A 26902-nucleotide genomic window follows, 5' to 3' on the forward strand; every position below is an offset into this window, starting at 1 on the left:
CCTGATTACCTAGTCACTTTTACCCCTACCGACATGTACATAATGTATTACCTCAATTACCCCGTACCCCCTGCACATTGACTCAGTACTGGTACTCCTTGTATGTAGCCTGGTTATTTTATTGTGAGGAAGTAGCAGCCATTTTTGAAATGGTCTGTTTGAGATACAAGTTTGAGGTGGGGTTTTTTAAGTGTTTTTTTTTCCTCGTCAAGTTAGCTTTGGCCACAAATACGAGTATAGGATAAGTCAACATTATTTGGGTATAAGTTAACATAATATTAACTTTTAAAAGTGAGATTTTTCCCTGAACAGTTTAAAACGGCAAAATGTTCCTCTCAGCCTCATGACAAAATGTGTAGAGTAGCAGGAAATGTATTTTAAAACTGCAAAACGTTGTCTCATCCTCATAGTAAAATTTGAAGAATAGCATGAGACGAGCTATAAAACAGCACATTTTTCTCTGCCCCGTGGCAAAATCTTTAAAGGTGCAAAAATCCACATCCTTCCAATTATACTGTGTTTTAAAAATACCCCTCAATACACCCCTCAAAAGAGGCATAAAAATTAATTTGGATTTGCCGGAAATCTATTTTAAAACATCAACAACAAAAAATCTGGGTGAAGGACCTCCCAGACACCCCGTTTACCATACCCACAGGAAGTGGGGGGCTCCTCGAGTTCGAGGAGCGGGCCAGTCCCCTGCCAGTCCACCAGGTACTGGAGCCAACACCCACGACGTCGGGAGTCCACTAGGGATCTGACGGCATAGGCGGGACTTCCTTCGACTTCCAGGGGAGGCAGAGAGGGGTGTTGTGGGGAACAGCCTCAGCTAAGGGATCTGGAACCACCAGCCTGAGAAGGGAGACATGAAAGGAAGGTGAGATACGGTAGTCACTTGGGAGCTGTCATCTATGTCACCTTGTTGACCCTCCGGAGAACCTTGAACGGCCCCACAAACCGGGGGCTCAGCTTCTTGCAGATCCGATCACCAGGTGGAACACGGGTTCCTCCCTGCGGTGGCTGGAGTCTCACGTGGGCATCGCTCCATACTTCTTCTGCGCTCCTTAACCACTCATCCACCGCAGGAGCTTCGGTCTGGCCCGGTGTCCACGGAGTCAAGGCCGGCTGTTAGAGGGTAACACACTGGAAGTGAGTCAGCCCAGTGGAGGATTGATGTAATGAATTCTCATCGTACTCCACCCAGAGAATGAATCGGGCCCACTCCCCCTGCCAGTCCTGGAAGTGGCTACTCAGGAACCTTCCTAGCTCCTGGTTCATCCTCTCCACCTGCCTGTTAGACTGAGGCTTATACCCGGAAGTGAGGCTGACGTGACCCTGAGCTTCTCCATGAAGGCTTTCCATAACCGTGATGTGAATTGGGGGCCACGGTCGGACACGATGTCTACCGGAAGGCCATAATGCTGGAAGACCTGCTGGAACACTGGAACAGTAGGGACAGTAGGGAAACCAGAGAGAACTCAAGAGGAGGCGGGGAAAGCAGGTCCTCCGGCATTCGGGTGCCCAGTCCGTGATTCTCATCCTTGACCATGAGATGGTTGGGTTATGGAGTTGGAACCATGGGAGGCCGAGGATGATCTTGTGAACTGGTGCACTAATGATGAAGAAGGGAATGTTTTCCAGATGAATGGACTCTACGGTGAGGGTGAGTGCTGTGGTGATATGTGCGATGGTTCCGGATCCTAGTGGCTGATTTATCAAGGGCTTGGACTGGAAACGGAGAGGAGAGTTGGAAAGAGGTGATGTTCAGAGATGAGGCAAGGGTGTGGTCAATAAAGTTCCCGGAGAAACTGGAATCCACTATCACTGTAGAAACTGGAATCCACTATCACTGTAGAAACTGGAATCCACTATCACTGTAGAAACTGGAATCCACTATCACTGTAGAAACTGGAATCCACTATCACTGTAGAAACTGGAATCCACTATCACTGTAGAAACTGGAATCCACTATCACTGTAGAAACTGGAATCCACTATCACCCTAGAAACTGGAATCCACTATCACTGTAGAAACTGGAATCCACTATCACTGTAGAAAGTGGAATCTACTATCACCGTAGAAACTGGAATCCACTATCACCGTAGAAACTGGAATCCACTATCACCGTGGAAACTGGAATCCACTATCACCGTAGAAACTGGAATCCACTATCACCGTAGAAACTGGAATCCACTATCACTGTAGAAACTGGAATCCACTATCACCGTAGAAACTGGAATCCACTATCACCGTAGAAACTGGACATGAGGGACATGCACTGTTTCCCACCCGCCATGTGTTCAGGCTCTGATACAGAGTGGTCACTGAGGGAAGGAGAGAAGGAGAGAAGGAGGGAAGGAGAGAAGGAGGGAGGGAGGGAAGGAGAGAAGGAGGGAAGGAGGGAAGGAGAGAAGGAGGGAAGGAGAGGAGGGAAGGAGAGAAGGAGGAAAGGAGAGAAGCAACGAGGGTATCGACGCTCCCAAAGTAGGCCATCGTGATGAGTGCGTCCAAGGACAGGTTGTTGTCGTCTCGACGTGCCAGTTCAGTCTGGATCTCCTTGCGCAGTCCTCTTCTGAAAAGCTTACAGAGCGCCGGCTCATTCCATCAGCTGGATGCTGCTACTGTCTGGAAGGTGATTATGTGTATATGTATTTCGATCTTGTTGAGTTATACCTCACCAAGTAGCTTACAGAGTTGTTTTGAGTGATGTGCAGTGAGTGAAATTTTAGAGCAAATGATGATAACAAAGTGTCAATCACCATTCAATAGCCATTTGTTTTAGTGTCAATCGAAGCACATATGTTGTCTAGGTGGTATGCTGTACAGTACTATCCTATTATATCCGGTTCTGTTATGTAGTATACTGTCTTAATGAGATCTTGCAGACATTGATTCTTGCAGACATTTTGATATGGCTCCAATTGGTGGAAAATAAATCCACATTTGTTTACTTTACTTTGTTTACTTGTTTGTAATGGGATAACTAACAAGCAACCTTACCAAAAAAGTTTAAAAAAAGGGGCAACTTGGCAGTTTTAACAAAAATGAACAAAAAATTCCAGCCACTATACCCTACCTACCACTATACCCTACCTACCACTATACCCTACCTACCACTATACCCTACCTACCACTATACCCTACCTACCACTATACCCTACCTACCACTATACCCAACCTACCACTATACCCTACCAACCACTATACCCTACCAACCACTATACCCTACCAACCACTATACCCAACCTACCACTATACCCTACCAACCACTATACCCTACCAACCACTATACCCTACCAACCACTATATGACTCAGCTATTCCTGACTTCTATAGCCTATAAGATGATAAGAGAGCCAAGCCCTGCTGTCCATGTCTATACCACTTGGTGGGCATCACCCTGCTCAACCACCCTCAACACTTGTTGGGCATCACCCTGCCCTACCACCCTCACCACTTGTTGGGCATCACCCTGCTCAACCACCCTCAACACTTGGTGGGAATTACCCTGCTCTACCACCCTCACCACTTGGTGGGCATCACCCTGCTCAACCACCCTCAACACTTGGTGGGAATTACCCTGCTCTACCACCCTCACCACTTGGTGGGCATCACCCTGTTCTACCACCCTCAACACTTGGTGGGCATCACCCTGTTCTACCATCCTCACCAATTGGTGGGCATCACCCTGCTCTACCACCCTCACCACTTGGTGGGCATCACCCTATTCTACCACCCTCAACACTTGGTGGGCATCACCCTATTCTACCACCCTCACCACTTGGTGGGCATCACCCTATTCTACCACCCTCGCCACTTGGTGGGCAGCGCCCTTCTCTCCATGTCTATACCAACTCAGTCTCCAGTCTGGCTTACACACTCATTAGTAGAAGGAGGAGTTTCTCGAGTAGAAGGAGGACAGACCTCGAGTTCCTCTGTCACAGATGTTAAGTTGCTATAAAGGGAGGAGAATCTCTTAACGGTCCTTCTTCTTAGAATCTTGGACATAATCTTGGTATCACTCGTGCACCTTAATAATTTATTTATCTTTTTAAGAACGGACCTGAACACTCGAGCATCATGACAGTAGTGGGCTGCACATTGTGCATTAAATTCATGCTATTTTTCTTTAATTTTGTTTTCTGGGTGAGTTGAGACTTTTTTTAAATGTTTGTTTTTTTTAAATCTCGTATTTTTAATATGGATTATTATCGACACACTTCTTCAATCTCGGGTCGATAAAAGTGTATCTTAAATGTTTTAAATCTTCTTAAATCTTTTAGCTTGTCATAGAACTTAAGTCATACTCCAACTGTTGTGATACCAACCTGTCTATTTCAGATCAGCCACAGAGTATCACTGAGGTACTGATGAGCTCCCATTCAATACTACTTTCATATAGGTATATATCCTATGAGACTGTATCACAAACTGTTATATCGTGTGAGGTTCTCTCGTAGGATAGGCCTATATTTTTCAATGGTCCAACTGAAGATTTAACCGTGTGAAAACTGTAACGGCTCAAAATAGTAAGCCTGTCCTAAAGGAGATACCATACACTTTTCGATAATTCACTTTTCAATAATTCCCTACACATAACACATACAATCCAACAACAATTGCATTGTAGAATTTATAGATTGAGACATAAAAGCCTAGTATTTTACTGTTGCTCACAACAGAAACACGGAGATAGTTTGTGCGTGTGTGTGTGTGTTGTAGTAGGAAGCGTGTGAGTGTGACTCCATCCAGTTTTTTGCCAGATGTTCCAGGCAAATGGGAAGCAGACCTGCATGGTTTCAAATAGTACTTGGAATCATTCCGATACTTTCAGCGCTTGCTTCAGTCTGCCTGATGAGCCAGGAGGACTGGGTATGCTTTAAAAAAAAAAAGCTATTCTATTATTTCCATTGCACCAAATATTCTCAATCAAACATTGTAAAAGTATTTGAAATGTTTTCAATTACCATTTGAACCCAGGTCTGATTTGGAAGATTGGGGGGGGAGGGAATATTTATTTTTATTGACATTTCCTTTGTTCCTACATGCTTCCTTTTTTCAAATGAACTGCAGTAGCTAAGATGTTGTTACTCTAATGGTTTGCTCAGGTTCAGGCTCAAATGAAGAGTCTCCTTCCAAAACTCTACATATCCATGTTCAGAAATGTTGGTAAATTAGCTTTTTATTGTTTTGAAGAATTTAGGAAGTAGATTTTGCCGTGTTTTTTTTCCACTATATAATCATCACATGGGGTTGTTCAATGACTGACATGAATTGATTTGAAATATATCACTTGATGGTTTCATTTCAGAGAGACAAATAATCATGTTTGTTTGCAAAAAAGCTATATATCTGCGACACTCTCAGAGAAATAAGTAGCACTGCTAGGTTTTACACAGTCAAATGGGACAATTAACTACATTTTCAATAAAGAACTGTACAAATGATATAAATATATATATATATATATTTTTTTTAATGAATCAATACATTAATATGAGATCTGTATGTAAAACATTTACATTTGACATTTCTAATTTAGCAGATGCTCTTACCCAGAGTGCCTTACAATTAGTGCATTGACCTTAAGATAGCTAAATGAGACAACCACATATCACAGTCTAATATACAGGATGCAAACATTCCATTCCAGCTAAACAATCGATATACAGTATAGTGTTTTGCAAAACTTTATTATTTTTATTTTAATACACATCTAAAATCTATAAATAAAACATCCTGAGAACAGTAATAGTTTTTTTCACACACACATGAAGATAAGCAATCATTTCTTATGGAAAAAACAACAATGTGAAAAATTGGTGGATACAGGGTTTTGGATATAACTCCCTCAAATGTAGAATTACTTAGTATGATGTAGTCTGCGGTCAAAGTATGTTTACTTGGTAGTGTTGAGGCTAGAGAGGCTTGTTGGTGCCCAGTGCGATTCTGCAAGCATTTTTTTTCCCCCTCTTGCTTTTCATTCAACCCTATTTTAGGGGGGAAAAACTCCTTATCATTAAAAGTCCCACAGCATATCCTGGAGCCTAGCTCCTCTGTGATTTACTGTTGTTTTTTACTGGTGAGCTGCTAGAATGGCAGTCTCTCTCTATAACTCTCTTCACACTGAGGATTCGATTTCCTGCTTATTTGGAGAGGACAACGGAGCCACCAGCTAGGTTTTCACTAACACTGACAGATTGGAGATGGTGACTGTTGGAGAGGGTGACTGTTGGAGAGGGTGACTGTTGTCACAAAGTGCTTTATAGTACCCCCCCGGCATAGACCCCAAAGAGCAAGCAGGGGTACAGCAGAGAAGACAAACAAACAGGAAGTATGTGTTAACTGACTCTCTCTGTCTGTCTGTCTGTCTGTCTGTCTGTGTCTCTCTCTCTCTATGTCGGTCTGTCTGTCTGTCTGTCTGTCTGTCTGTCTGTCTGTCTGTCTGTCTGTCTGTCTGTCTGTCTGTCTGTCTGTCTGTCTGTCTGTCTGTCTGTCTGTCTGTCTGTCTGTCTGTCTGTCTGTCTGTCTGTCTGTCTGTCTGTCTCTCTCTCTCTCTCTCTCTCTCTCTCTCTGACAGTTGGCTGGAGGTGTGATATTGGGAGTGGCTCTATGGCTTCGTCATGACAACCAGACCAGCAGTCTTCTCATGCAGCAGTTTGAAGATCAGCAGGCTCCCAGCACCTTCTATATCAGTAAGTATCTACAAAACATTTCAATATTGCTGTTGTTTCAATATCTGTGTGTGAACCCTGGGGTGTGTTGGGTTGTGTCCCACCCCTAGGGGTGTGTTGGGTTGTGTGTGTGTGTCCCAGGTCCTGCAGAGTTAAGGTCTACTGAATTATTTCACCCATCACTTACTTCTCTCTCAGCCTCTTCTAACTCTGACCCCTAGTGCACACTTAAAAATACACATGGTAACATACAGTACATGGTAAATGTACATGGTAATATACAGTACATGGTAAATATACATGGCAATATACAGTACATGGTAAATATACATGGTAAAATACAGTACATGGTAAATATACATGGGAATATACAGTACATGGTAAATATACATGGTAATATACAGTACATGATAATTATACATGGTAATATACCGTACATGGTAAATAAACATGGTAATATACAGTACATGGTAATATACAGAACATGGTAAATATACATGGTAATATACAGTACATGGTAAATATACATGGTAATATACAGTACATGGTAATATACAGTACATGGTAATATACAGTACATGGTAATATACAGTACATGGTAAATATACATGGTAATATACAGTAATATAATATACAGTACATGGTAATATACAGTACATGGTAATATGCATGGTAAATATACATGGTAATATACAGTACATGGTAAATATACATGGTAAATATACAGTACATGGTAAATATGGTAAAAATATAAATATACATGGTAATATACAGTACACGGTAAATGTACATGGTAATATACAGTACATGGTAAATATACATGGTAATATACAGTACATGGTAAATATACATGGTAATATACAGTACATGGTAAATATACATGGTAATATACAGTACATGGTAATATACAGTACATGGTAATATACAGTACATGGTAAATATACATGGTAATATACAGTACATGGTAAATATACATGGTAATATACAGTAATATAATAAACAGAACATGGTAAATGTACATGGTAATATACAGTACATGGTAAATAAACATGGTAATATACAGTACATGGTAAATATACATGGTAATATACAGTACATTGTAAATATACATGGTAATATACAGTACATGGTAAATATACATGGTAATATACAGTAATATAATAAACAGAACATGGTAAATGTACATGGTAATATACAGTACATGGTAAATAAACATGGTAATATACAGTACATGGTAAATGTACATGGTAATATACAGTACATGGTAAATATACATGGCAATATACAGTACATGGTAAATATACATGGTAAAATACAGTACATGGTAAATATACATGGGAATATACAGTACATGGTAAATATACATGGTAATATACAGTACATGATAATTATACATGGTAATATACCGTACATGGTAAATAAACATGGTAATATACAGTACATGGTAATATACAGAACATGGTAAATATACATGGTAATATACAGTACATGGTAAATATACATGGTAATATACAGTACATGGTAATATACAGTACATGGTAATATACAGTACATGGTAATATACAGTACATGGTAAATATACATGGTAATATACAGTAATATAATATACAGTACATGGTAATATACAGTACATGGTAATATGCATGGTAAATATACATGGTAATATACAGTACATGGTAAATATACATGGTAAATATACAGTACATGGTAAATATGGTAAAAATATAAATATACATGGTAATATACAGTACACGGTAAATGTACATGGTAATATACAGTACATGGTAAATATACAGTACATGGTAAATATACATGGTAATATACAGTACATGGTAAATATACATGGTAATATACAGTACATGGTAATATACAGTACATGGTAAATATACATGGTAATATACAGTACATGGTAAATATACATGGTAATATACAGTAATATAATAAACAGAACATGGTAAATGTACATGGTAATATACAGTACATGGTAAATAAACATGGTAATATACAGTACATGGTAAATATACATGGTAATATACAGTACATTGTAAATATACATGGTAATATACAGTACATGGTAAATATACATGGTAATATACAGTAATATAATAAACAGAACATGGTAAATGTACATGGTAATATACAGTACATGGTAAATAAACATGGTAATATACAGTACATGGTAAATATACATGGTAATATACAGTACATGGTAAATATACATGGTAATATACAGTACATGATAAATATACATGGTAATATACAGTACATGGTAAATATACATGGTAATATACAGTACATTATAAATATACATGGCAATATACAGTACATGGTAAATAAACATGGTAATATACAGTACATGGTAATATACAGTACATGGTAAATATACATGGTAAATATACAGTACATGGTAAATATGGTAAAAATATAAATATACATGGTAATATACAGTACACGGTAATATACAGTAATATAATATACAGTACATGGTATAATATACATTGTAATATACAGTACATGGTAATATACAGTACATGGTAAATATACATGGTAATATACAGTAATATAATATGCAGTACATGGTAAATATACATGGTAATATACAGTACATGGTAAATGTACATGGTAATATACAGTACATGGTAAATATACATGGTAATATACAGTAAATGTAAATATACCTGGTAATATACTGTACATGGTAAATATACATGGTAATATACAGTAATATAATATACAGTACATGGTAAATGTACATGGTAATATACAGTACATGGTAAATGTACATGGTAATATACAGTACATGGTAAATATTCAAATGCAGATGGTATTATACAGTACATGGTAAATATACCTGGTAAATATTCATGGTAAATATACAGTACATTGTAAATATGCATGGCAAATATACAGTACATGGTAAATATTAATGGTGAATATACAGTAAATGGTACATATTCATGGTAAATATACAGTACATGGTAAATATACATGGTAATGTACAGTACATGGTAATGTAGTTGGTAATATACAGTACATGATAAATATAAATGTTAAATATACATGATAATATACAGTAATAGAATATACAGTACATGGTAATATACAGTAATATAATATACAGTACATGGTAAATATACATGGTCATATATGTACTGTACATGGTAATATATGTACTGTATGGTAAATATACAGTACATGGTAAATATTAATGGTAAATATACAGTACATGGTAAATATACATGGCAACATACAGTACATGGTAAATATACATGGTACATATACATGGTAATATACATGGTAATATACAGTACATGGTAAATGTACATGATAATATACAGTACATGGTAAATGTACATGGTAATATACAGTACATGGTAAATGTACATGTTCTGAACGTTTTCAAAGGTCTGTGTTGTGTGCTTCTTCTATTTTGTTAGTTTTGGTAGTAAAATGTACACACTGTACGCCCATTAATTCAAACTTCTCCACTCCCGTACTTACCGCAGCTAAGTGTACAGAGAGGATAAAACTATTTTTATATCAGAGAACAAACCAACCCAACCCAGCAGGGCTCACTGATGACTGGAAGGGTACGGCGGCAGGGTAGGCCCACCCAAAGGAACATCAAGAGAGGCTTTCTTCTCTCCTACCCCTCAAACACACGCCCTTGCATAATTCAAATAAACCTTGTACATCTGGGCTTGTTATAAATTAGAGTTGAGAGAGGATGTTTTTAGCTTGTCTGAAACACCAAACTGGTGTTTATGTAGGAGAATATATAAATATACACAGACTCCTAGGCTCCCCTCCTACCAGACCAGCTGAACTAGTTAGTTATTGCTGCAAGGGCAGCGTGTCCGAGCTTTCTCAGACTGTGTGTCTTGGGGAAGTAATCTGTAATTGTAATCCTCTGTCTTTTTGTGAAGGTGGACTCTGTAGTTGATTCGGTCAGACTAGTGGGTGGAGAGGGTTGAAGAAGTGCCATTGGTGATTAAAGCCTTGATGTTGACCTGCTATATATAGTTTAATTGTTTTTTTAAACATAATATTTGATTGGCAGAATAATTTGAATGTGGGGTTATAGTTATCAACTAGTAATCAAATCATTTACACAACATGCATGGTCACCCGTTCCCTCTCTCAGCAGGGTGTGTATGTGTGTGTTTGTGTGTTTGTGTGTGTGAGAGAGAGAGACAGACTCCGTGAGCATAGTCTTGTTATTGAGAAAGCCTATGTGGACCTATGTACCCAATGCCCTCAAAATGAGGTGGAACCGGACCTGCACTTCTTAACCTCCTGCCAACTCTATGACCACATTACAGACACACATTTCACACAGACCCACAAAGAATTTGACAATAAATAAAACCGTGATAAACTCCCATGTCTGTTAGGAGAAATACCGCAGTCTGCAATCACAGCAGCAAGATTTGTGGCCCCGTTGCCATGAGAGAAGGGAAACCAGCGGAGAAACCTATATTTATGTGTCTATAGAATAAATGTCTATTTTCTTTTAAAACTTTGGTGAGTGTAATGTTATATCTCTAAACATATGTTTCCCATGACAATAAAGCCCTTTGAATTTAATTGAAATTGAAAGAGCGAGCTATAGAGAGAGAAATAGAGGGGAGAGAGAGAGGGAAAGAGAGAGAGGGGGAAACCGAGAGAGAGGGAAAGAGAGAGAGCGAATGACAGAGAGAGAAAGAGAGAGGGAGAAACCGAGAGAGAAAGAGAGACAGAGAGACAGAGAGCGAGAGACACACACACACACACACACACACAGAGAGAGAGAGATGCATACAGGTGAGGTCAGAAGTTTACATTCACTTTAGCCAAATACATTTAAACTCAGTTTTTCACAATTCCTGACATTTAATCCTAGTAAAAATTCCCTGTCTTAGGTCAGTTAGGATCACCACTTAATTTTAAGAATGTGAAATGTCAGAATAATAGTAGAGAGAGTAGTTTATTTCAGTTTTTATTTCTTTCATCACATTTCCAGTGGGTCAGAAGTTTACATACACTCAATTAGTATTTGGTAGAATTGCCAATGTACTGTATATTATATTACTGTATATTACAATTGAACAGTCAACTTCGTGTATGTAAACTTCTGACCCTCTGGAATTGTGATACAGTGAATTATAAGTGAAATAATCTGTCTGTAAACAATTGTTGGAAAAACGACGTGTGTCATGCACAAAGTCGATGTCCTAACAGACTTGCCAAAACTATAGTTCGTTATTAAGAAATTTGTGGAGTGGTTGAAAAACGAGTTTTAATGACTCCAACCTAAGTGTATGTAAACTTCCGATATCAACTGTATATAGTGATAGAGAGAGAGAGAGAGAGAGAGAGAGAGACAGAGAGAGAGAGAGAGAGAGACAGAGAGAGAGAGAGAGAGAGAGAGAGAGATAGAGAAGATATAATGTAATGTAATGAGGAAGAACCTCATCAGACAAAAGTGCAGGAATGTGTCACCATACAGGGCTGTCATTTTCCTTCCTGTCACCCATGCCTAGTGTGCAAAAAAAAATCCTAAATATTCCTAAATATTGACATGTGTATGTGACCAATAACATTTGATTTCACACACACAATCCATGTCTGAATTGTCTCAAAGCTTCAAAATGCTTCATCTACATTGATTGAAGTGGATTGAACAGGTGACATCAGGGATCATAGCTTTCACCTGGATTCACCTGGTCAGTCTATGTTCATGGAAACAACAGGTGTTCCTATTGTTTTGTACACTCAGTGTAGGGCCTGTCCCCACACCCTGTCAGAGGTTAAAGGGTTTTGTCATAGTGATGCTCCTTGTCTGGCTCTCAAATGGCACCCTATTCCCTATGTAGTGCATTACTTTTAACCAGAACCCTATGGGGGATAGGGTGCACTATTTTTGACCAGAGCCCTATGGGGAATAGGTTGCACTATTTTTGACCAGGACCCATAGGGAATAGGGTGCACTATTTTTGACCAGGACCCATAGGGAATAGGGTGCACTATTTTTGACCAGGACCAATAGGGAATAGGGTGCACTATTTTTGACCAGGACCCATAGGGAATAGGGTGCACTATTTTTGACCAGGGTCCATAAGGTGCTGTAAAGGAAAGATGGTGCCATTTGAAGGAAATAGGGTGCCATTTAAAGGAAAGAGGGTGCCATTTAAAGGAAAGATGGTGCCATTTGAAGGAAAGATGGTGCCATTTGAAGGAATGATGGTGCCATTTGAAGGAACGAGGGTCCCATTTAAAGGAAAGAGGGTGCCATTTAAAGGAAAGAGGGTGCCATTTGAAGGAAAGAGGGTGCCATTTAAAGGAAAGAGGGTGCCATTTAAAGGAAAGAGGGTGCCATTTAAAGGAAAGATGGTGCCATTTAAAGGAAAGAGGGTGCCATTTGAAGGAAAGAGGGTGCCATTTAAAGGAAAGAGGGTGCCATTTGAAGGAAAGAGGGTGCCATTTGAAGGAAAGAGGGTGCCATTTGAAGGAAGGATGGTGCCATTTAAAGGAAAGAGGGTGCCATTTAAAGGAAAGAGGGTGCCATTTGAAGGAAAGAGGGTGCCATTTGAAGGAAAGAGGGTGCCATTTAAAGGAAATAGGGTGCCATTTAAAGGAAAGATGGTGCCATTTAAAGGAAAGATGGTGCCATTTGAAGGAAAGAGGGTGCCATTTAAAGGAAAGAGGGTGCCATTTAAAGGAAAGAGGGTGCCATTTGAAGGAAATAGGGTGCCATTTGAAGGAAAGATGGTGCCATTTAAAGGAAAGAGGGTGCCATTTAAAGGAAAGATGGTGCCATTTAAAGGAAAGATGGTGCCATTTGAAGGAAAGAGGGTGCCATTTAAAGGAAAGAGGGTGCCATTTGAAGGAAAGAGGGTGCCATTTGAAGGAAAGAGGGTGCCATTTGAAGGAAAGAGGGTGCCATTTGAAGGAAGGATGGTGCCATTTAAAGGAAAGAGGGTGCCATTTAAAGGAAAGAGGGTGCCATTTGAAGGAAAGAGGGTGCCATTTGAAGGAAAGAGGGTGCCATTTGAAGGAAAGAGGGTGCCATTTAAAGGAAAGAGGGTGCCATTTAAAGGAAAGATGGTGCCATTTAAAGGAAAGATGGTGCCATTTGAAGGAAAGAGGGTGCCATTTAAAGGAAAGAGGGTGCCATTTAAAGGAAAGAGGGTGCCATTTGAAGGAAAGAGGGTGCCATTTGAAGGAAAGATGGTGCCATTTAAAGGAAAGAGGGTTCCATTTAAAGGAAAGAGGGTGCCATTTGAAGGAAAGAGGGTGCCATTTGAAGGAAAGAGGGTGCCATTTAAAGGAAAGAGGGTGCCATTTAAAGGAAATATGGTGCCATTTGAAGGAAAGAGGGTGCCATTTGAAGGAAAGAGGGTGCCATTTGAAGGAAAGATGGTGCCATTTAAAGGAAAGAGGGTGCCATTTAAAGGAAAGAGGGTGCCATTTGAAGGAAAGAGGGTGCCATTTGAAGGAAAGAGGGTGCCATTTAAAGGAAAGAGGGTGCCATTTAAAGGAAAGAGGGTGCCATTTGTGTCACTAACCCTTTATTGTATAGCATTCACAGGCGGTCACAGAGCTACAGTAACTATCCAGGGAAAAGAGAATCAACACTCCAGGGTCTCAGGAAGGCAGTACACACTCTGACTGGTGTGTGTCTGTGTGTAAGTTACCCTGCGGCGAAGGAAATCAGGTGCTCCTGTTTCCTGGAGTTAGACGGTGCTGGAGGTCAGAGGTTAAAGTTCACTGAGGAAAGTTGTTTTTGTATGGTTTAATACCGGTAACCAGTGTCCAGAGAAGAAACTGTTGGATCCATCTGTATTTTCCTACAGATTGTTTTCACTGGTATTATGTGCCTTTAAACAGCATGTCCAGTTGGAACGGAAACACCAGGATTACTGAGAAGGCCTTGCAAATTTTTCGGAAAAGGACAAGATTAGGTAGATTTTCCTGAAAATGTTTAACTCAATCGTTTCTGGGGAGAGGGGAGGGAGGCATGTCCTGCCTTGGTCTGCTTTGCTGTGTGTGTGCGTGTGCGTGTGCTGTGTGTGTGTGTGTGTGTATGTGCGTGTGCATGCGCTGTGTGTGTGTGTGTGTGTGTGTGTACTAACTCCTCCCTTTCAGTCAGGATGGATCTGGGAAGTTGATGTCTTTCTGTTCCAGTAACAGAATGTTACAGGATGTCCGCTTCGTCTCAGACGTCGTGTCACTGGGACCACGTCAGGGGAAACACCAACGACTCCATCACAACATTTGGGTTTTGTGGAGGTTGACTACCATCTGGTGGTGTGCTCTCACATACACTTTCCATATCTCACAAACTTGTCTAAACTCTCCTCTCCTCTCCTCTCCTCTCCTCTCCTCTCCTCTCCTCTCCTCTCCTCTCCTCTCCTCTCCTCTCCTCTCCTCTCCTCTCCTCTCCTCTCCTCTCCTCTCTTCACTTCTTCTCTAGGTGTGTACATCCTGATAGCTGTGGGAGCTGTGATGATGTTTGTAGGGTTTCTCGGTTGCTACGGTGCCATCCAGGAATCTCAGTGTCTTCTTGGAACGGTGAGTGACCACTAGAGGGCAGCAGGACACCGCAAATATGTCAGGGCATACCTCTAAAGCCCTATACACATGGGACCAGTTTTACTACAGAACGTTGGTTATGTAGTTGAGGTACATGATGCAGAGCATGAGTAGTGGTGAAGCTGGATGAGAGATCGGGGATCCGGTCATCCGGCCTGCTGAAGCAGCTGGTAACAGAGGTCCTGTCCTCCGGCCTGCTGCAGCAGCTGGTAACAGAGGTCCAGTCATCTGGCCTGCTGAAGCAGCTGGTAACAGAGGTCCAGTCATCCGGCCTGCTGCAGCAGCTGGTAACACAGGTCCAGTCCTCCGGCCTGCTGCAGCAGCTGGTAACAGAGGTCCAGTCATCCGGCCTGCTGAAGCAGCTGGTAACAGAGGTCCAGTCATCCGGCCTGCTGAAGCAGCTGGTAACAGAGGTCCTGTCATCCGGCCTGCTGAAGCAGCTGGTAACAGAGGTCCGGTCATCCGGCCTGCTGAAGCAGCTGGTAACAGAGGTCCAATCATCCGGCCTGCTGAAGCAGCTGGTAACAGAGGTCCAGTCATCTGGCCTGCTGAAGCAGCTGGTAACAGAGGTCCGGTCATCCGGCCTGCTGAAGCTGCTGGTAACAGAGGTCCAGTCATCTGGCCTGCTCAAGCAGCTGGTAACAGAGATCCAGTCATCCGGCCTGCTGAAGCAGCTGGTAACAGAGGTCCTGTCATCCGGCCTGCTGAAGCAGCTGGTAACAGAGGTCCAGTCATCCGGCCTGCTGCAGCAGCTGGTAACAGAGGTCCAGTCATCCGGCCTGCTGAAGCAGCTGGTAACAGAGTTCCTGTCATCCGGCCTGCTGAAGCAGCTGGTAACAGAGGTCCTGTCATCCGGCCTGCTGAAGCAGCTGGTAACAGAGGTCTCTGAATCCTTTCCAGCAACTTGTGTCCAACAATACACACACTGACCAGTGGAAGGAGGGCCAAGATTACGTTATCCCTACTCTGAATGTCACCACTGCTGCTGGGGGGGGGGGGGAGGGGGGTGCAGGTGGGTGAGGGTATGATGCTGTCTTTCAAGAATAGACGGCAGTAGGAAGAAAGGCGATGTTCACAATATGTGTAAAAGTGTCGCATGCGTCCTCCCTGGCAGGGGTGAGATCAACGAGATGGGCTGATTTTGTTTGGACTTTCCCAAAAGCTTTCCCAAAAGGCTGCTGATGGTCTCTATACACGCTGCCAATTGATACAAGGACAGCTGACCTCCAATGGAGGATAATACATGGGGCGATAGCCACCAACAGGCATCTGGTCCACCTAGATCCTAGTCTTGGGGAGGGTTGTCCTCAGTCTGAGTTGCTAGCTCATCTTTTTATCCTATGTCCCAGACTGGTGTGGCTGTTTACACTATTAACCAGCTGGTTCTTTGCCTTCGGGGAGGTCTGGGGGCTGTTTACACTGTTAACCAGCTGGTTCGATGCCTTCGGGGAGGTCTGGGGGCTGTTTACATTGTTAACCAGCTGGTTCTTTGCCTTCGGGGAGGTCTGGGGGCTGTTTACACTGTTAACCAGCTGGTTCTTTGCCTTCGGGGAGGTCTGGGGGCTGTTTACACTGTTAACCAGCTGGTTCTTTGCCTTCGGGAGGTCTGGGGGCTGTTTACACTGTTAACCAGCTGGTTCTTTGCCTTCTGGGAGGTCTGGGGGCTGTTTACACTGTTAACGAGCTGGTCCTTTGCCTTCGGGGAGGTCTGGGGGCTGTTTACATTGTTAACCAGCTGGTTCTTTGCCTTCGGGGAGGTCTGGGGGCTGTTTACATTGTTAACCAGCTGGTTCTTTGCCTTCGGGGAGGTCTGGGGGCTGTTTACACTGTTAACCAGCTGGTTCTTTGCCTTCAGGGAGGTCTGGGGGCTGTTTACATTGTTAACCAGCTGGTTCTTTGCCTTCGGGGAGGTCTGGGGGCTGTTTACACTGTTAACCAGCTGGTTCTCTGCATTCGGGGAGGTCTGGGGGCTGTTTACATTGTTAACCAGCTGGTTCTCTGCCTTCTGGGAGGTCTTGAAGCTGTTTACACTGTTAACCAGCTAGTTGTCTGCCTTGGGGGAAGTCTGGGGGCTGTTTACATTGTTAACCAGTTGGTTCTTTGCCTTCGGGGAGGTCTGTGGGCTGTTTACATTGTTAACCAGCTGGTTCTTTGCCTTCGGGGAGGTCTGTGGGCTGTTTACATTGTTTACCAGCTGGTTCTTTGCCTTCAGGGAAGGTCTGGGGGCTGTTTACACTGTTAACCAGCTGGTTCTTTGCCTTCGGGGAGGTCTGGGGGCTGTTTACATTGTTAACCAGCTGGTTCTTTGCCTTCGGGGAGGTCTGGGGGCTGTTTACACTGTTAACGAGCTGGTCCTTTGCCTTCGGGGAGGTCTGGGGGCTGTTTACATTGTTAACCAGCTGGTTCTTTGCCTTCGGGGAGGTCTGGGGGCTGTTTACATTGTTAACCAGCTGGTTCTTTGCCTTCGGGTAGGTCTGGGGGCTGTTTACACTGTTAACCAGCTGGTTCTTTGCCTTCAGGGAGGTATGGGGGCTGTTTACATTGTTAACCAGCTGGTTCTTTGCCTTCGGGGAGGTCTGGGGGCTGTTTACACTGTTAACCAGCTGGTTCTCTGCATTCGGGGAGGTCTGGGGGCTGTTTACATTGTTAACCAGCTGGTTCTCTGCCTTCTGGGAGGTCTTGAAGCTGTTTACACTGTTAACCAGCTAGTTGTCTGCCTTGGGGGAAGTCTGGGGGCTGTTTACATTGTTAACCAGTTGGTTCTTTGCCTTCGGGGAGGTCTGTGGGCTGTTTACATTGTTAACCAGCTGGTTCTTTGCGTTCGGGGAGGTCTGGGGGCTGTTTACACTGTTAACCAGCTGGTTCTTTGCCTTCGGGGAGGTCTGGGGGCTGTTTATACTGTTAACCAGCTGGTTATTTGCCTTCGGGGAGGTCTGGGGGCTGTTTACATTGTTAACCAGCTGGTTCTTTGCCTTCAGGGAGGTCTGGGGGCTGTTTACATTGTTAACCAGCTGGTTCTTTGCCTTCGGGGAGGTCTAGGGGCAGTTTACACTGTTTACCAGCATGTTCTTTGCCTTCGGGGAGGTCTGGGGGCTGTTTACATTGTTAACCAGCTGGTCTGTTGCCTTCGGGGAGGTCTGGGGGCTGTTTACACTGTTAACCAGCAGGTTCTTTGCCTTCGGGGATGTCTGTGGGCTGTTCACACTGTTAACCAGCTGGTTCTCTGCCTTCTGGGAGGTCTTGAAGCTGTTTACACTGTTAACCAGCTAGTTGTCTGCATTGGGGGAAGTCTGGGTGCTGTTTACATTGTTAACCAGTTGGTTCTTTGCCTTTGGGGAGGTCTGTGGGCTGTTTACATTGTTAACCAGCTGGTTCTTTGCCTTCAGGGAGGTATGGGGGCTGTTTACATTGTTAACCAGCTGGTTCTTTGCCTTCGGGGAGGTCTGGGGGCTGTTTACACTGTTAACCAGCTGGTTCTCTGCATTCGGGGAGGTCTGGGGGCTGTTTACATTGTTAACCAGCTGGTTCTCTGCCTTCTGGGAGGTCTTGAAACTGTTTACACTGTTAACCAGCTAGTTGTCTGCCTTGGGGGAAGTATGGGGGCTGTTTACATTGTTAACCAGTTGGTTCTTTGCCTTCGGGGAGGTCTGTGGGCTGTTTACATTGTTAACCAGCTGGTTCTTTGCCTTCGGGGAGGTCTGTGGGCTGTTTACATTGTTAACCAGCTGGTTCTTTGCCTTCGGGGAGGTCTGGGGGCTGTTTACACTGTTAACCAGCTGGTTCTTTGCCTTCGGGGAGGTCTGGGGGCTGTTTATACTGTTAACCAGCTGGTTATTTGCCTTCGGGGAGGTCTGGGGGCTGTTTACATTGTTAACCAGCTGGTTCTTTGCCTTCCGGGAGGTCTGGGGGCTGTTTACATTGTTAACCAGCTGGTTCTTTGCCTTCGGGGAGGTCTAGGGGCAGTTTACACTGTTTACCAGCATGTTCCTTGCCTTCGGGGAGGTCTGGGGGCTGTTTACATTGTTAACCAGCTGGTCTGTTGCCTTCGGGGAGGTCTGGGGGCTGTTTACACTGTTAACCAGCAGGTTCTTTGCCTTCGGGGATGTCTGTGGGCTGTTCACACTGTTAACCAGCTGGTTCTCTGCCTTCTGGGAGGTCTTGAAGCTGTTTACACTGTTAACCAGCTAGTTGTCTGCATTGGGGGAAGTCTGGGTGCTGTTTACATTGTTAACCAGTTGGTTCTTTGCCTTTGGGGAGGTCTGTGGGCTGTTTACATTGTTAACCAGCTGGTTCTTTGCCTTCGGAGAGGTCTGGGGGCTGTTTACATTGTTAACCAGCTGGTTCTTTGCCTTCGGGGAGGTATGGGGGCTGTTTACATTGTTAACCAGCTGGTTCGTTGCCTTCGTGGAGGTCTGGGGGCTGTTTACACTGTTAACCAGCTGGTTATTTGCCTTCGGGGAGGTCTGGGGGCTGTTTACATTGTTAACCAGCTGGTTCTTTGCCTTCGGGGAGGTCTGGGGGCTGTTTACATTGTTAACCAGCTGGTTCTTTGCCTTCGGGGAGGTCTGGGGGCTGTTTACATTGTTAACCAGCTGGTTCTTTGCCTTCGGGGAGGTCTGGGGGCTGTTTACATTGTTAACCAGCTGGTTCTTTGCCTTCGGGGAGGTCTGGGGGCAGTTTACACTGTTAACCAGCTGGTTCTTTGCCTTCAGGGAGGTCTGGGGGCTGTTTACATTGTTAACCAGCTGGTTCTTTGCCTTCGGGGAGGTCTGGGGGCTGTTTACACTGTTAACCAGCTGGTTCTCTGCATTCGGGGAGGTCTGGGGGCTGTTTACATTGTTAACCAGCTGGTTCTCTGCCTTCTGGGAGGTCTTGAAGCTGTTTACACTGTTAACCAGCTGGTTCTTTGCCTTCGGGGAGGTCTGTGGGCTGTTTACATTGTTAACCAGCTGGTTCTTTGCCTTCGGGGAGGTCTGGGGGCTGTTTATACTGTTAACCAGCTGGTTATTTGCCTTCGGGGAGGTCTGGGGGCTGTTTACATTGTTAACCAGCTGGTTCTTTGCCTTCCGGGAGGTCTGGGGGCTGTTTACATTGTTAACCAGCTGGTTCTTTGCCTTCGGGGAGGTCTAGGGGCAGTTTACACTGTTTACCAGCATGTTCCTTGCCTTCGGGGAGGTCTGGGGGCTGTTTACATTGTTAACCAGCTGGTCTGTTGCCTTCGGGGAGGTCTGGGGGCTGTTTACACTGTTAACCAGCTGGTTCTCTGCCTTCTGGGAGGTCTTGAAACTGTTTACACTGTTAACCAGCTAGTTGTCTGCCTTGGGGGAAGTATGGGGGCTGTTTACATTGTTAACCAGTTGGTTCTTTGCCTTCGGGGAGGTCTGTGGGCTGTTTACATTGTTAACCAGCTGGTTCTTTGCCTTCGGGGAGGTCTGTGGGCTGTTTACATTGTTAACCAGCTGGTTCTTTGCCTTCGGGGAGGTCTGGGGGCTGTTTACACTGTTAACCAGCTGGTTCTTTGCCTTCGGGGAGGTCTGGGGGCTGTTTATACTGTTAACCAGCTGGTTATTTGCCTTCGGGGAGGTCTGGGGGCTGTTTACATTGTTAACCAGCTGGTTCTTTGCCTTCCGGGAGGTCTGGGGGCTGTTTACATTGTTAACCAGCTGGTTCTTTGCCTTCGGGGAGGTCTAGGGGCAGTTTACACTGTTTACCAGCATGTTCCTTGCCTTCGGGGAGGTCTGGGGGCTGTTTACATTGTTAACCAGCTGGTCTGTTGCCTTCGGGGAGGTCTGGGGGCTGTTTACACTGTTAACCAGCAGGTTCTTTGCCTTCGGGGATGTCTGTGGGCTGTTCACACTGTTAACCAGCTGGTTCTCTGCCTTCTGGGAGGTCTTGAAGCTGTTTACACTGTTAACCAGCTAGTTGTCTGCATTGGGGGAAGTCTGGGTGCTGTTTACATTGTTAACCAGTTGGTTCTTTGCCTTTGGGGAGGTCTGTGGGCTGTTTACATTGTTAACCAGCTGGTTCTTTGCCTTCGGAGAGGTCTGGGGGCTGTTTACATTGTTAACCAGCTGGTTCTTTGCCTTCGGGGAGGTATGGGGGCTGTTTACATTGTTAACCAGCTGGTTCGTTGCCTTCGGGGAGGTCTGGGGGCTGTTTACACTGTTAACCAGCTGGTTATTTGCCTTCGGGGAGGTCTGGGGGCTGTTTACATTGTTAACCAGCTGGTTCTTTGCCTTCGGGGAGGTCTGGGGGCTGTTTACATTGTTAACCAGCTGGTTCTTTGCCTTCGGGGAGGTCTGGGGGCTGTTTACATTGTTAACCAGCTGGTTCTCTGCCTTCTGGGAGGTCTTGAAGCTGTTTACACTGTTAACCAGCTGGTTCTTTGCCTTCGGGGAGGTCTGTGGGCTGTTTACATTGTTAACCAGCTGGTTCTTTGCCTTCGGGGAGGTCTGGGGGCTGTTTACATTGTTAACCAGCTGGTTATTTGCCTTCGGGGAGGTCTAGGGGCAGTTTACACTGTTAACCAGCTGGTCCTTTGCCTTCGGGGAGGTCTGGGGGCTGTTTACATTGTTAACCAGCTGGTTCTTTGCCTTCGGAGAGGTCTGGGGGCTGTTTACACTGTTAACCAGCTGGTTCTTTGCCTTCGGGGAGGTATGGGGGCTGTTTACATTGTTAACCAGCTGGTTCGTTGCCTTCGGGGAGGTCTTGAAGCTGTTTACACTGTTAACCAGCTGGTTCTCTTCCCTTTGTTTGTTAATGAAGTATAGTTTGATGATTGAGTTGCCCATCGCAGACTCTTCATTGCTCATGTAGCTCAGTTGGTATAGCAGGGTGCTTGAAATGACAGGGTTGTGGGATTGTTGCCAGTGGACCAGTTATGTCGTTATGTCGCCCCTGAACAATGCAGTTAACCCACTGTTCCTAGGCCGTCATTGAAAATAAGAATTTGTTCTTAACTGACTTGCCTATTTAAATAAAGGTAAAATAAAGGTAAAATTAAAAATAAAATATGATATGTATGTTTTTTTACAAGCATTTCGCTACACCCACACTAACATCTGCTAAACATGCGTATGTGACAAATAAAATGTGATTTGATTGGTACATGGGGCCTTCACAGGGGGTTATTGTGCTCTGTCAAGGAGGAGGGAGATCTGACATTGTGTTATTATATCCAGCTGGTACTTTTTAAGCATGACATCTGAGGGCTGAATGGTGATGTGAGGTACTCACTCACTCACTCACTCACTCACTCACTCACTCACTCAGTCTCTCTCTCTCTCTGTCTCTCTCTCTGTCTCTCTCTCTGTCTCTGTCTCTCTCTCGGCCCATCTCTCAGTAACAAGCCCTCCAGCTCACTCTCTCATGGTCCAATCATTTTAGTGTAAAATCAAGTTAGATATTGGCCCTCAGTAAAGTAGAATAATGTAAAGCCCTGAGATTACATTTATACCTAATTATAGAAGGTTGACAAATGAACCGTTTATGTTTCTTTCTCTTTCAGTTCTTTTTCATGTTGGTGTGCCTGTTCGTCTGTGAGGTGGCTGCTGGGATCTGGGGATTCAGTAACCGAGACACAGTAAGACACTACATCACACCCTAAGTCACACAGTAGGACACGAGGACACCCCACCCACCCACACCGACCCCCATCCACACACACAGACCCCCATCCACACACAGACTCCCACCCACCCACACCGACCCCCATCCACACAAACACAGACTCCCACCCACCCACCCACACCGACCCCCATCCACACACACACAGACCCCCATCCACACACACCGACCCTCATCCACACACAGAGACCCCCATCCACACACATACAGACCCCCATCCACACACACAGACTCCCACCCACCCACACCGACCCCCATCCACACACACACAGACTCCCACCCACCCACACAGACCCCCATCCACACACACACAGACCCCCATCCACACACAGAGACCCCCATCCACACACACACAGACCCCCATCCACACACACAGAGACATTGTCCAAACTCCTAACTACAGCCTTCTGTTCCAGATCTCCAAGGAGATGATAACCTTCTATGACGAGGCGTACATCAAGTCAGTGGAAGTCGTAGACTCTCCCAGCAAAACAGCTGCTATCAAAGTCCTGGAGGTGTTCCACGAGACCGTAGGTCACCACTCTCACCATCATCCTATACGTCTGTTAACTTGTCATAGTGGTAATCTAGTCATGTGATCATATGGCGGTAGTTGGTTGAAAATATATCTGTCATTTGATGAGAGAAATAGATGCATGTTTGTTACAATACCTCTATGAAATGTGTTCTCCTCAATGTGATAGTTGTTGTGTGATGGTTCGGTAGCACATTACGGGAGGGCTGGGGGGGGGGGGAGAAAAATTGCCAATCAATCAATTAATCAAATGGCATGACTAATCGGTTGTCTCTACCTGTGTTTTCGTTAGCTGGACTGCTGTGGTAAAGGAGACGACTCCCCCTTATTCGTACAAGTGACCGGAGCCCTGTGTCCCAAGAAGAGCCTGGAAGATGCCCTGCTGAAACCTTCGGTACAGTAGTCGATGGTGGTCGGTGCCGTTTAACATGAAGAACAATAACGTATTTAATGAGCACGGTCTTATTTCTATTACAGCATATTGGTTGACTTTCCAAGCCAAACCTTCATTACATAAACACTAACCACTACAGACAGCCTACTGTACATTGTTGTCACCATATTAGTTAACACCATAGTCAACATAGCTACTAGAACTAGCACGTTAGTAAACCCGATGGCAATACATTTATAAAACCAAAAGTTGACCTTGACTTGAAAGAGTTCCAGTGTTGGATAGCCCGCTAGCTAACATAGCATCCCTCTCTGTTTGATAGCCATAGCCCGCTAGCTAACATAGCACCCCTCTCTGTTTGATAGCCATAGCCCGCTAGCTAACATAGCATCCCTCTCTGTTTGATAGCCATAGCCCGCTAGCTAGCATAGCATCCCTCTCTGTTTGATAGCCATAGCCCGCTAGCTAGCATAGCATCCCTCTCTGTTTGATAGCCATAGCCCGCTAGCTAACATAGCATCCCTCTCTGTCTGATAGCCTTAGCCCGCTAGCTAACATAGCATCCCTCTCTGTTTGAGCTGGGGATTTGAGTAGGCTAAACTAGCCAGTTGCAGTCACTTAGCTAAGTAAGTGAAAGTGAAAAAAATACAACAAAATATCTCTCTCTCTCGGTCTTGCTTCTCCTTCATTTTTAAAGAAACAAATTTGTTCAAAACTGTTCAACTATTGTCTTTCTCTCTCTGAGTCAACTATCACCAAATTTTTTTGCACTGCAGTGCTAGCTAGCAATAGCTTGTGTTTTCAGTAATAGATTAATTCTCTGTTCCTTTGATTGGGTGGACAACATGTCAGTTCATACTGCAAGAGCTCTGATAGGTTGGAGGACGTCCTCCAGACGCTGTCATAATTACTGTGTAAGTCTACGGAAGGGGGTGAGAACCATGAGCCTCCTAGGTTTTGTATTGAAGTCAATATACCCAGAAGAGGACGGAAGCTAGCTGTCCTCCAGCTACACCATGTTGCAGTGGGTTTTAATCAATTATTTAATGACATGTGAATATATTTAGTATAGTTTTATCTAAAAAGGATAACTTACATTTTTATTCTTTATGTAATTCACTGAGGAGGATGATCCTCCCCTTCCTCCCCCGAGGAGCCTCCACTGCAGTACACACACATTCATGTAAAATCACATGTCAAAAATCACATGAGGCAGACAGGTGGTTTTCTGCTTTTGTAACAAGCTAGATTAGAACCTGGGTCTCCAATATTTGCTCAAATTGAGCTGTAATTTAAGATTTGTTTTATAGAGATAAGGAATGGCAGTACAGAATTTGCAATTCCATATGTGTTAACACTGCTACTTCAATATTGTCAACACCACCTTTTCACGTGAGGAGAATAACACCATGTATTATATGAATGAATGCTTTACACGGCACAGTAGTATGCAGGAGGGGAAAAAACAGCAGTTTAAATGAAGGTCCTGATACCCTCTCTCTCTGTGTTCCCCTCCCACTAGAGCTGTCATCTGAAACTGAAGGATCTGTTCTCTGAGAAGCTCTACCTGATTGGTCTAGTTGCCCTGGCGGTCGCTGTCATCATGGTGAGTAGTGTTACCACGGAGACGCGCCTGGACAGCTGTTGGACTTCCTTTGTTGATGTTGATTTTCATTCTAGATCTTTGAGATGATCTTCACCATGGTTCTCTGCTGTGGGATTCGCAACGCCGCCCCAGTGTACTAGAACCACGGAACCCAACTAGAACCACGGAACCCTACTAGAACCAAGGAACCATAGAACCAGAGAACCACGGTGGAGGGGCTCAACTGTACACAAATCCTCTACAGATGGAAGTCATCGAAGGGGATTGAAAATGTTACGTGTTGCAGTTCCTGGTTACTTCTTTTTATAATGCAGAAGTATGTACATTTCTATCAGTATTATAAATAGAGACTAGATTTTATTACAGTGTTTTCTATGTTTTTAACAACACTCCTAATAAGCATTTCACTACACCCGCAATAACATCTGCTAAATATGGGTATGCGACCAATAAAATTTGATTTGACTGTTTGAGTCTGTCGATGACCAACAGACACTCAGCATCTCTCTAATGCTAAACTTTTTTACTATTGTCTTGTTATCTTTGAGCTTTTTGTATGTTTTTCGTGAAGTTCTTTTCCAAGGTTTTGTATGTTTTTCGTGAAGTTCTTTTCCAAGGTTTTGTATGTTTTTCGTGAAGTGCTTCTCCAAGGTTGAAGAGTTCAGTGGTCTTTTTGTATGGTGTATAAACTGTACACAATCATTGTGTGAGTCCAAAATGGCACCCTGTTCCCTTATGGTGCACTACTCTTCACCTCAAGGTCCATAGGGCGTCAGTAAAAAATAGTGCACTACATTGGGAATTGCCATTTGGGAGTAACCCACCGATAGCTTGACAAACAGGGCTTTAGTTAGAACAGTGCTCACTGGTACAGAGTACCAACATCTCACATTTCCTACAGCTTGAGTACAGTACTGGCAACGTCTTATAGAATATTAACTCTAATATACAGGACACGCCCTAACCCTAACCCTACTCATTCAATGGTTTTTCTTTATTTTACTGTTTTCTACATTCAAATCCCCGAGCTGACGAGGTAAAAATCTGTCGTTCTGCCCCTGAACAAGGCAGTTAACCCACTGTTCCCCTGAACAAGGCAGTTAACCCCACTGTTCCCCTGAACAAGGCAGTTAAACCCACTGTTCCCCTGAACAAGGCAGTTAACCCACTGTTCCCCTGAACAAGGCAGTTAACCCACTGTTCCCCTGAACAAGGCAGTTAACCCACTGTTCCCCTGAACAAGGCAGTTAACCCCACTGTTCCCCTGAACAAGGCAGTTAACCCCACTGTTCCCCTGAACAAGGCAGTTAACCCCACTGTTCCCCTGAACAAGGCAGTTAACCCCACTGTTCCCCTGAACAAGGCAGTTAACCCCACTGTTCCCCTGAACAAGGCAGTTAACCCCACTGTTCCCCTGAACAAGGCAGTTAACCCCACTGTTCCCCTGAACAAGGCAGTTAACCCACTGTTCCCCTGAACAAGGCAGTTAACCCA

At 43.9% G+C, this 26902-nt stretch overlaps 1 protein-coding gene across 2 annotated transcripts; it reads left to right on the forward strand.

Annotated features, from left to right (window-relative positions):
- The first annotated feature begins 3942 nt into the window (after positions 1-3942).
- LOC110521185 (CD81 antigen) lies at positions 3943-26437 on the forward strand. 2 transcript variants are annotated; one of them, XR_005040971.1, is made up of 9 exons: positions 3943-4145; positions 6580-6694; positions 15129-15226; positions 22755-22829; positions 23290-23403; positions 23701-23802; positions 25325-25408; positions 25483-25991; positions 26026-26437. XR_005040971.1 is itself a non-coding variant. In XM_036969344.1 (8 exons), exons 1-8 carry the CDS (start codon positions 4080-4082, stop codon positions 25546-25548), a joined length of 720 nt encoding a protein of 239 aa, XP_036825239.1. In that variant the 5' UTR covers positions 3943-4079; the 3' UTR covers positions 25549-26437. The 2 variants fall into 2 exon arrangements, 1 of the variants encoding a protein (XP_036825239.1); XM_036969344.1 differs by having other exon boundaries at positions 25483-26437.
- The last annotated feature ends 465 nt before the right edge of the window (positions 26438-26902 follow it).

The sequence above is a fragment of the Oncorhynchus mykiss genome, chromosome 30, assembly GCF_013265735.2.
Source record: "Oncorhynchus mykiss isolate Arlee chromosome 30, USDA_OmykA_1.1, whole genome shotgun sequence".
Lineage (NCBI taxonomy): Eukaryota > Metazoa > Chordata > Actinopteri > Salmoniformes > Salmonidae > Oncorhynchus > Oncorhynchus mykiss.

Bases quoted from the DNA above. Each gene is read 5' to 3' on its own strand.
- LOC110521185 (XM_036969344.1), top strand. From the start codon at position 4,080: ATGACAGTAGTGGGCTGCACATTGTGCATTAAATTCATGCTATTTTTC. The intron at 4,146-6,579 runs GTGAGTTGAGAC...TCTCTCTGACAG, and splicing joins TCTTTAATTTTGTTTTCTGG to TTGGCTGGAGGTGTGATATT. The intron at 25,409-25,482 runs GTGAGTAGTGTT...TTTTCATTCTAG, and splicing joins TGGCGGTCGCTGTCATCATG to ATCTTTGAGATGATCTTCAC.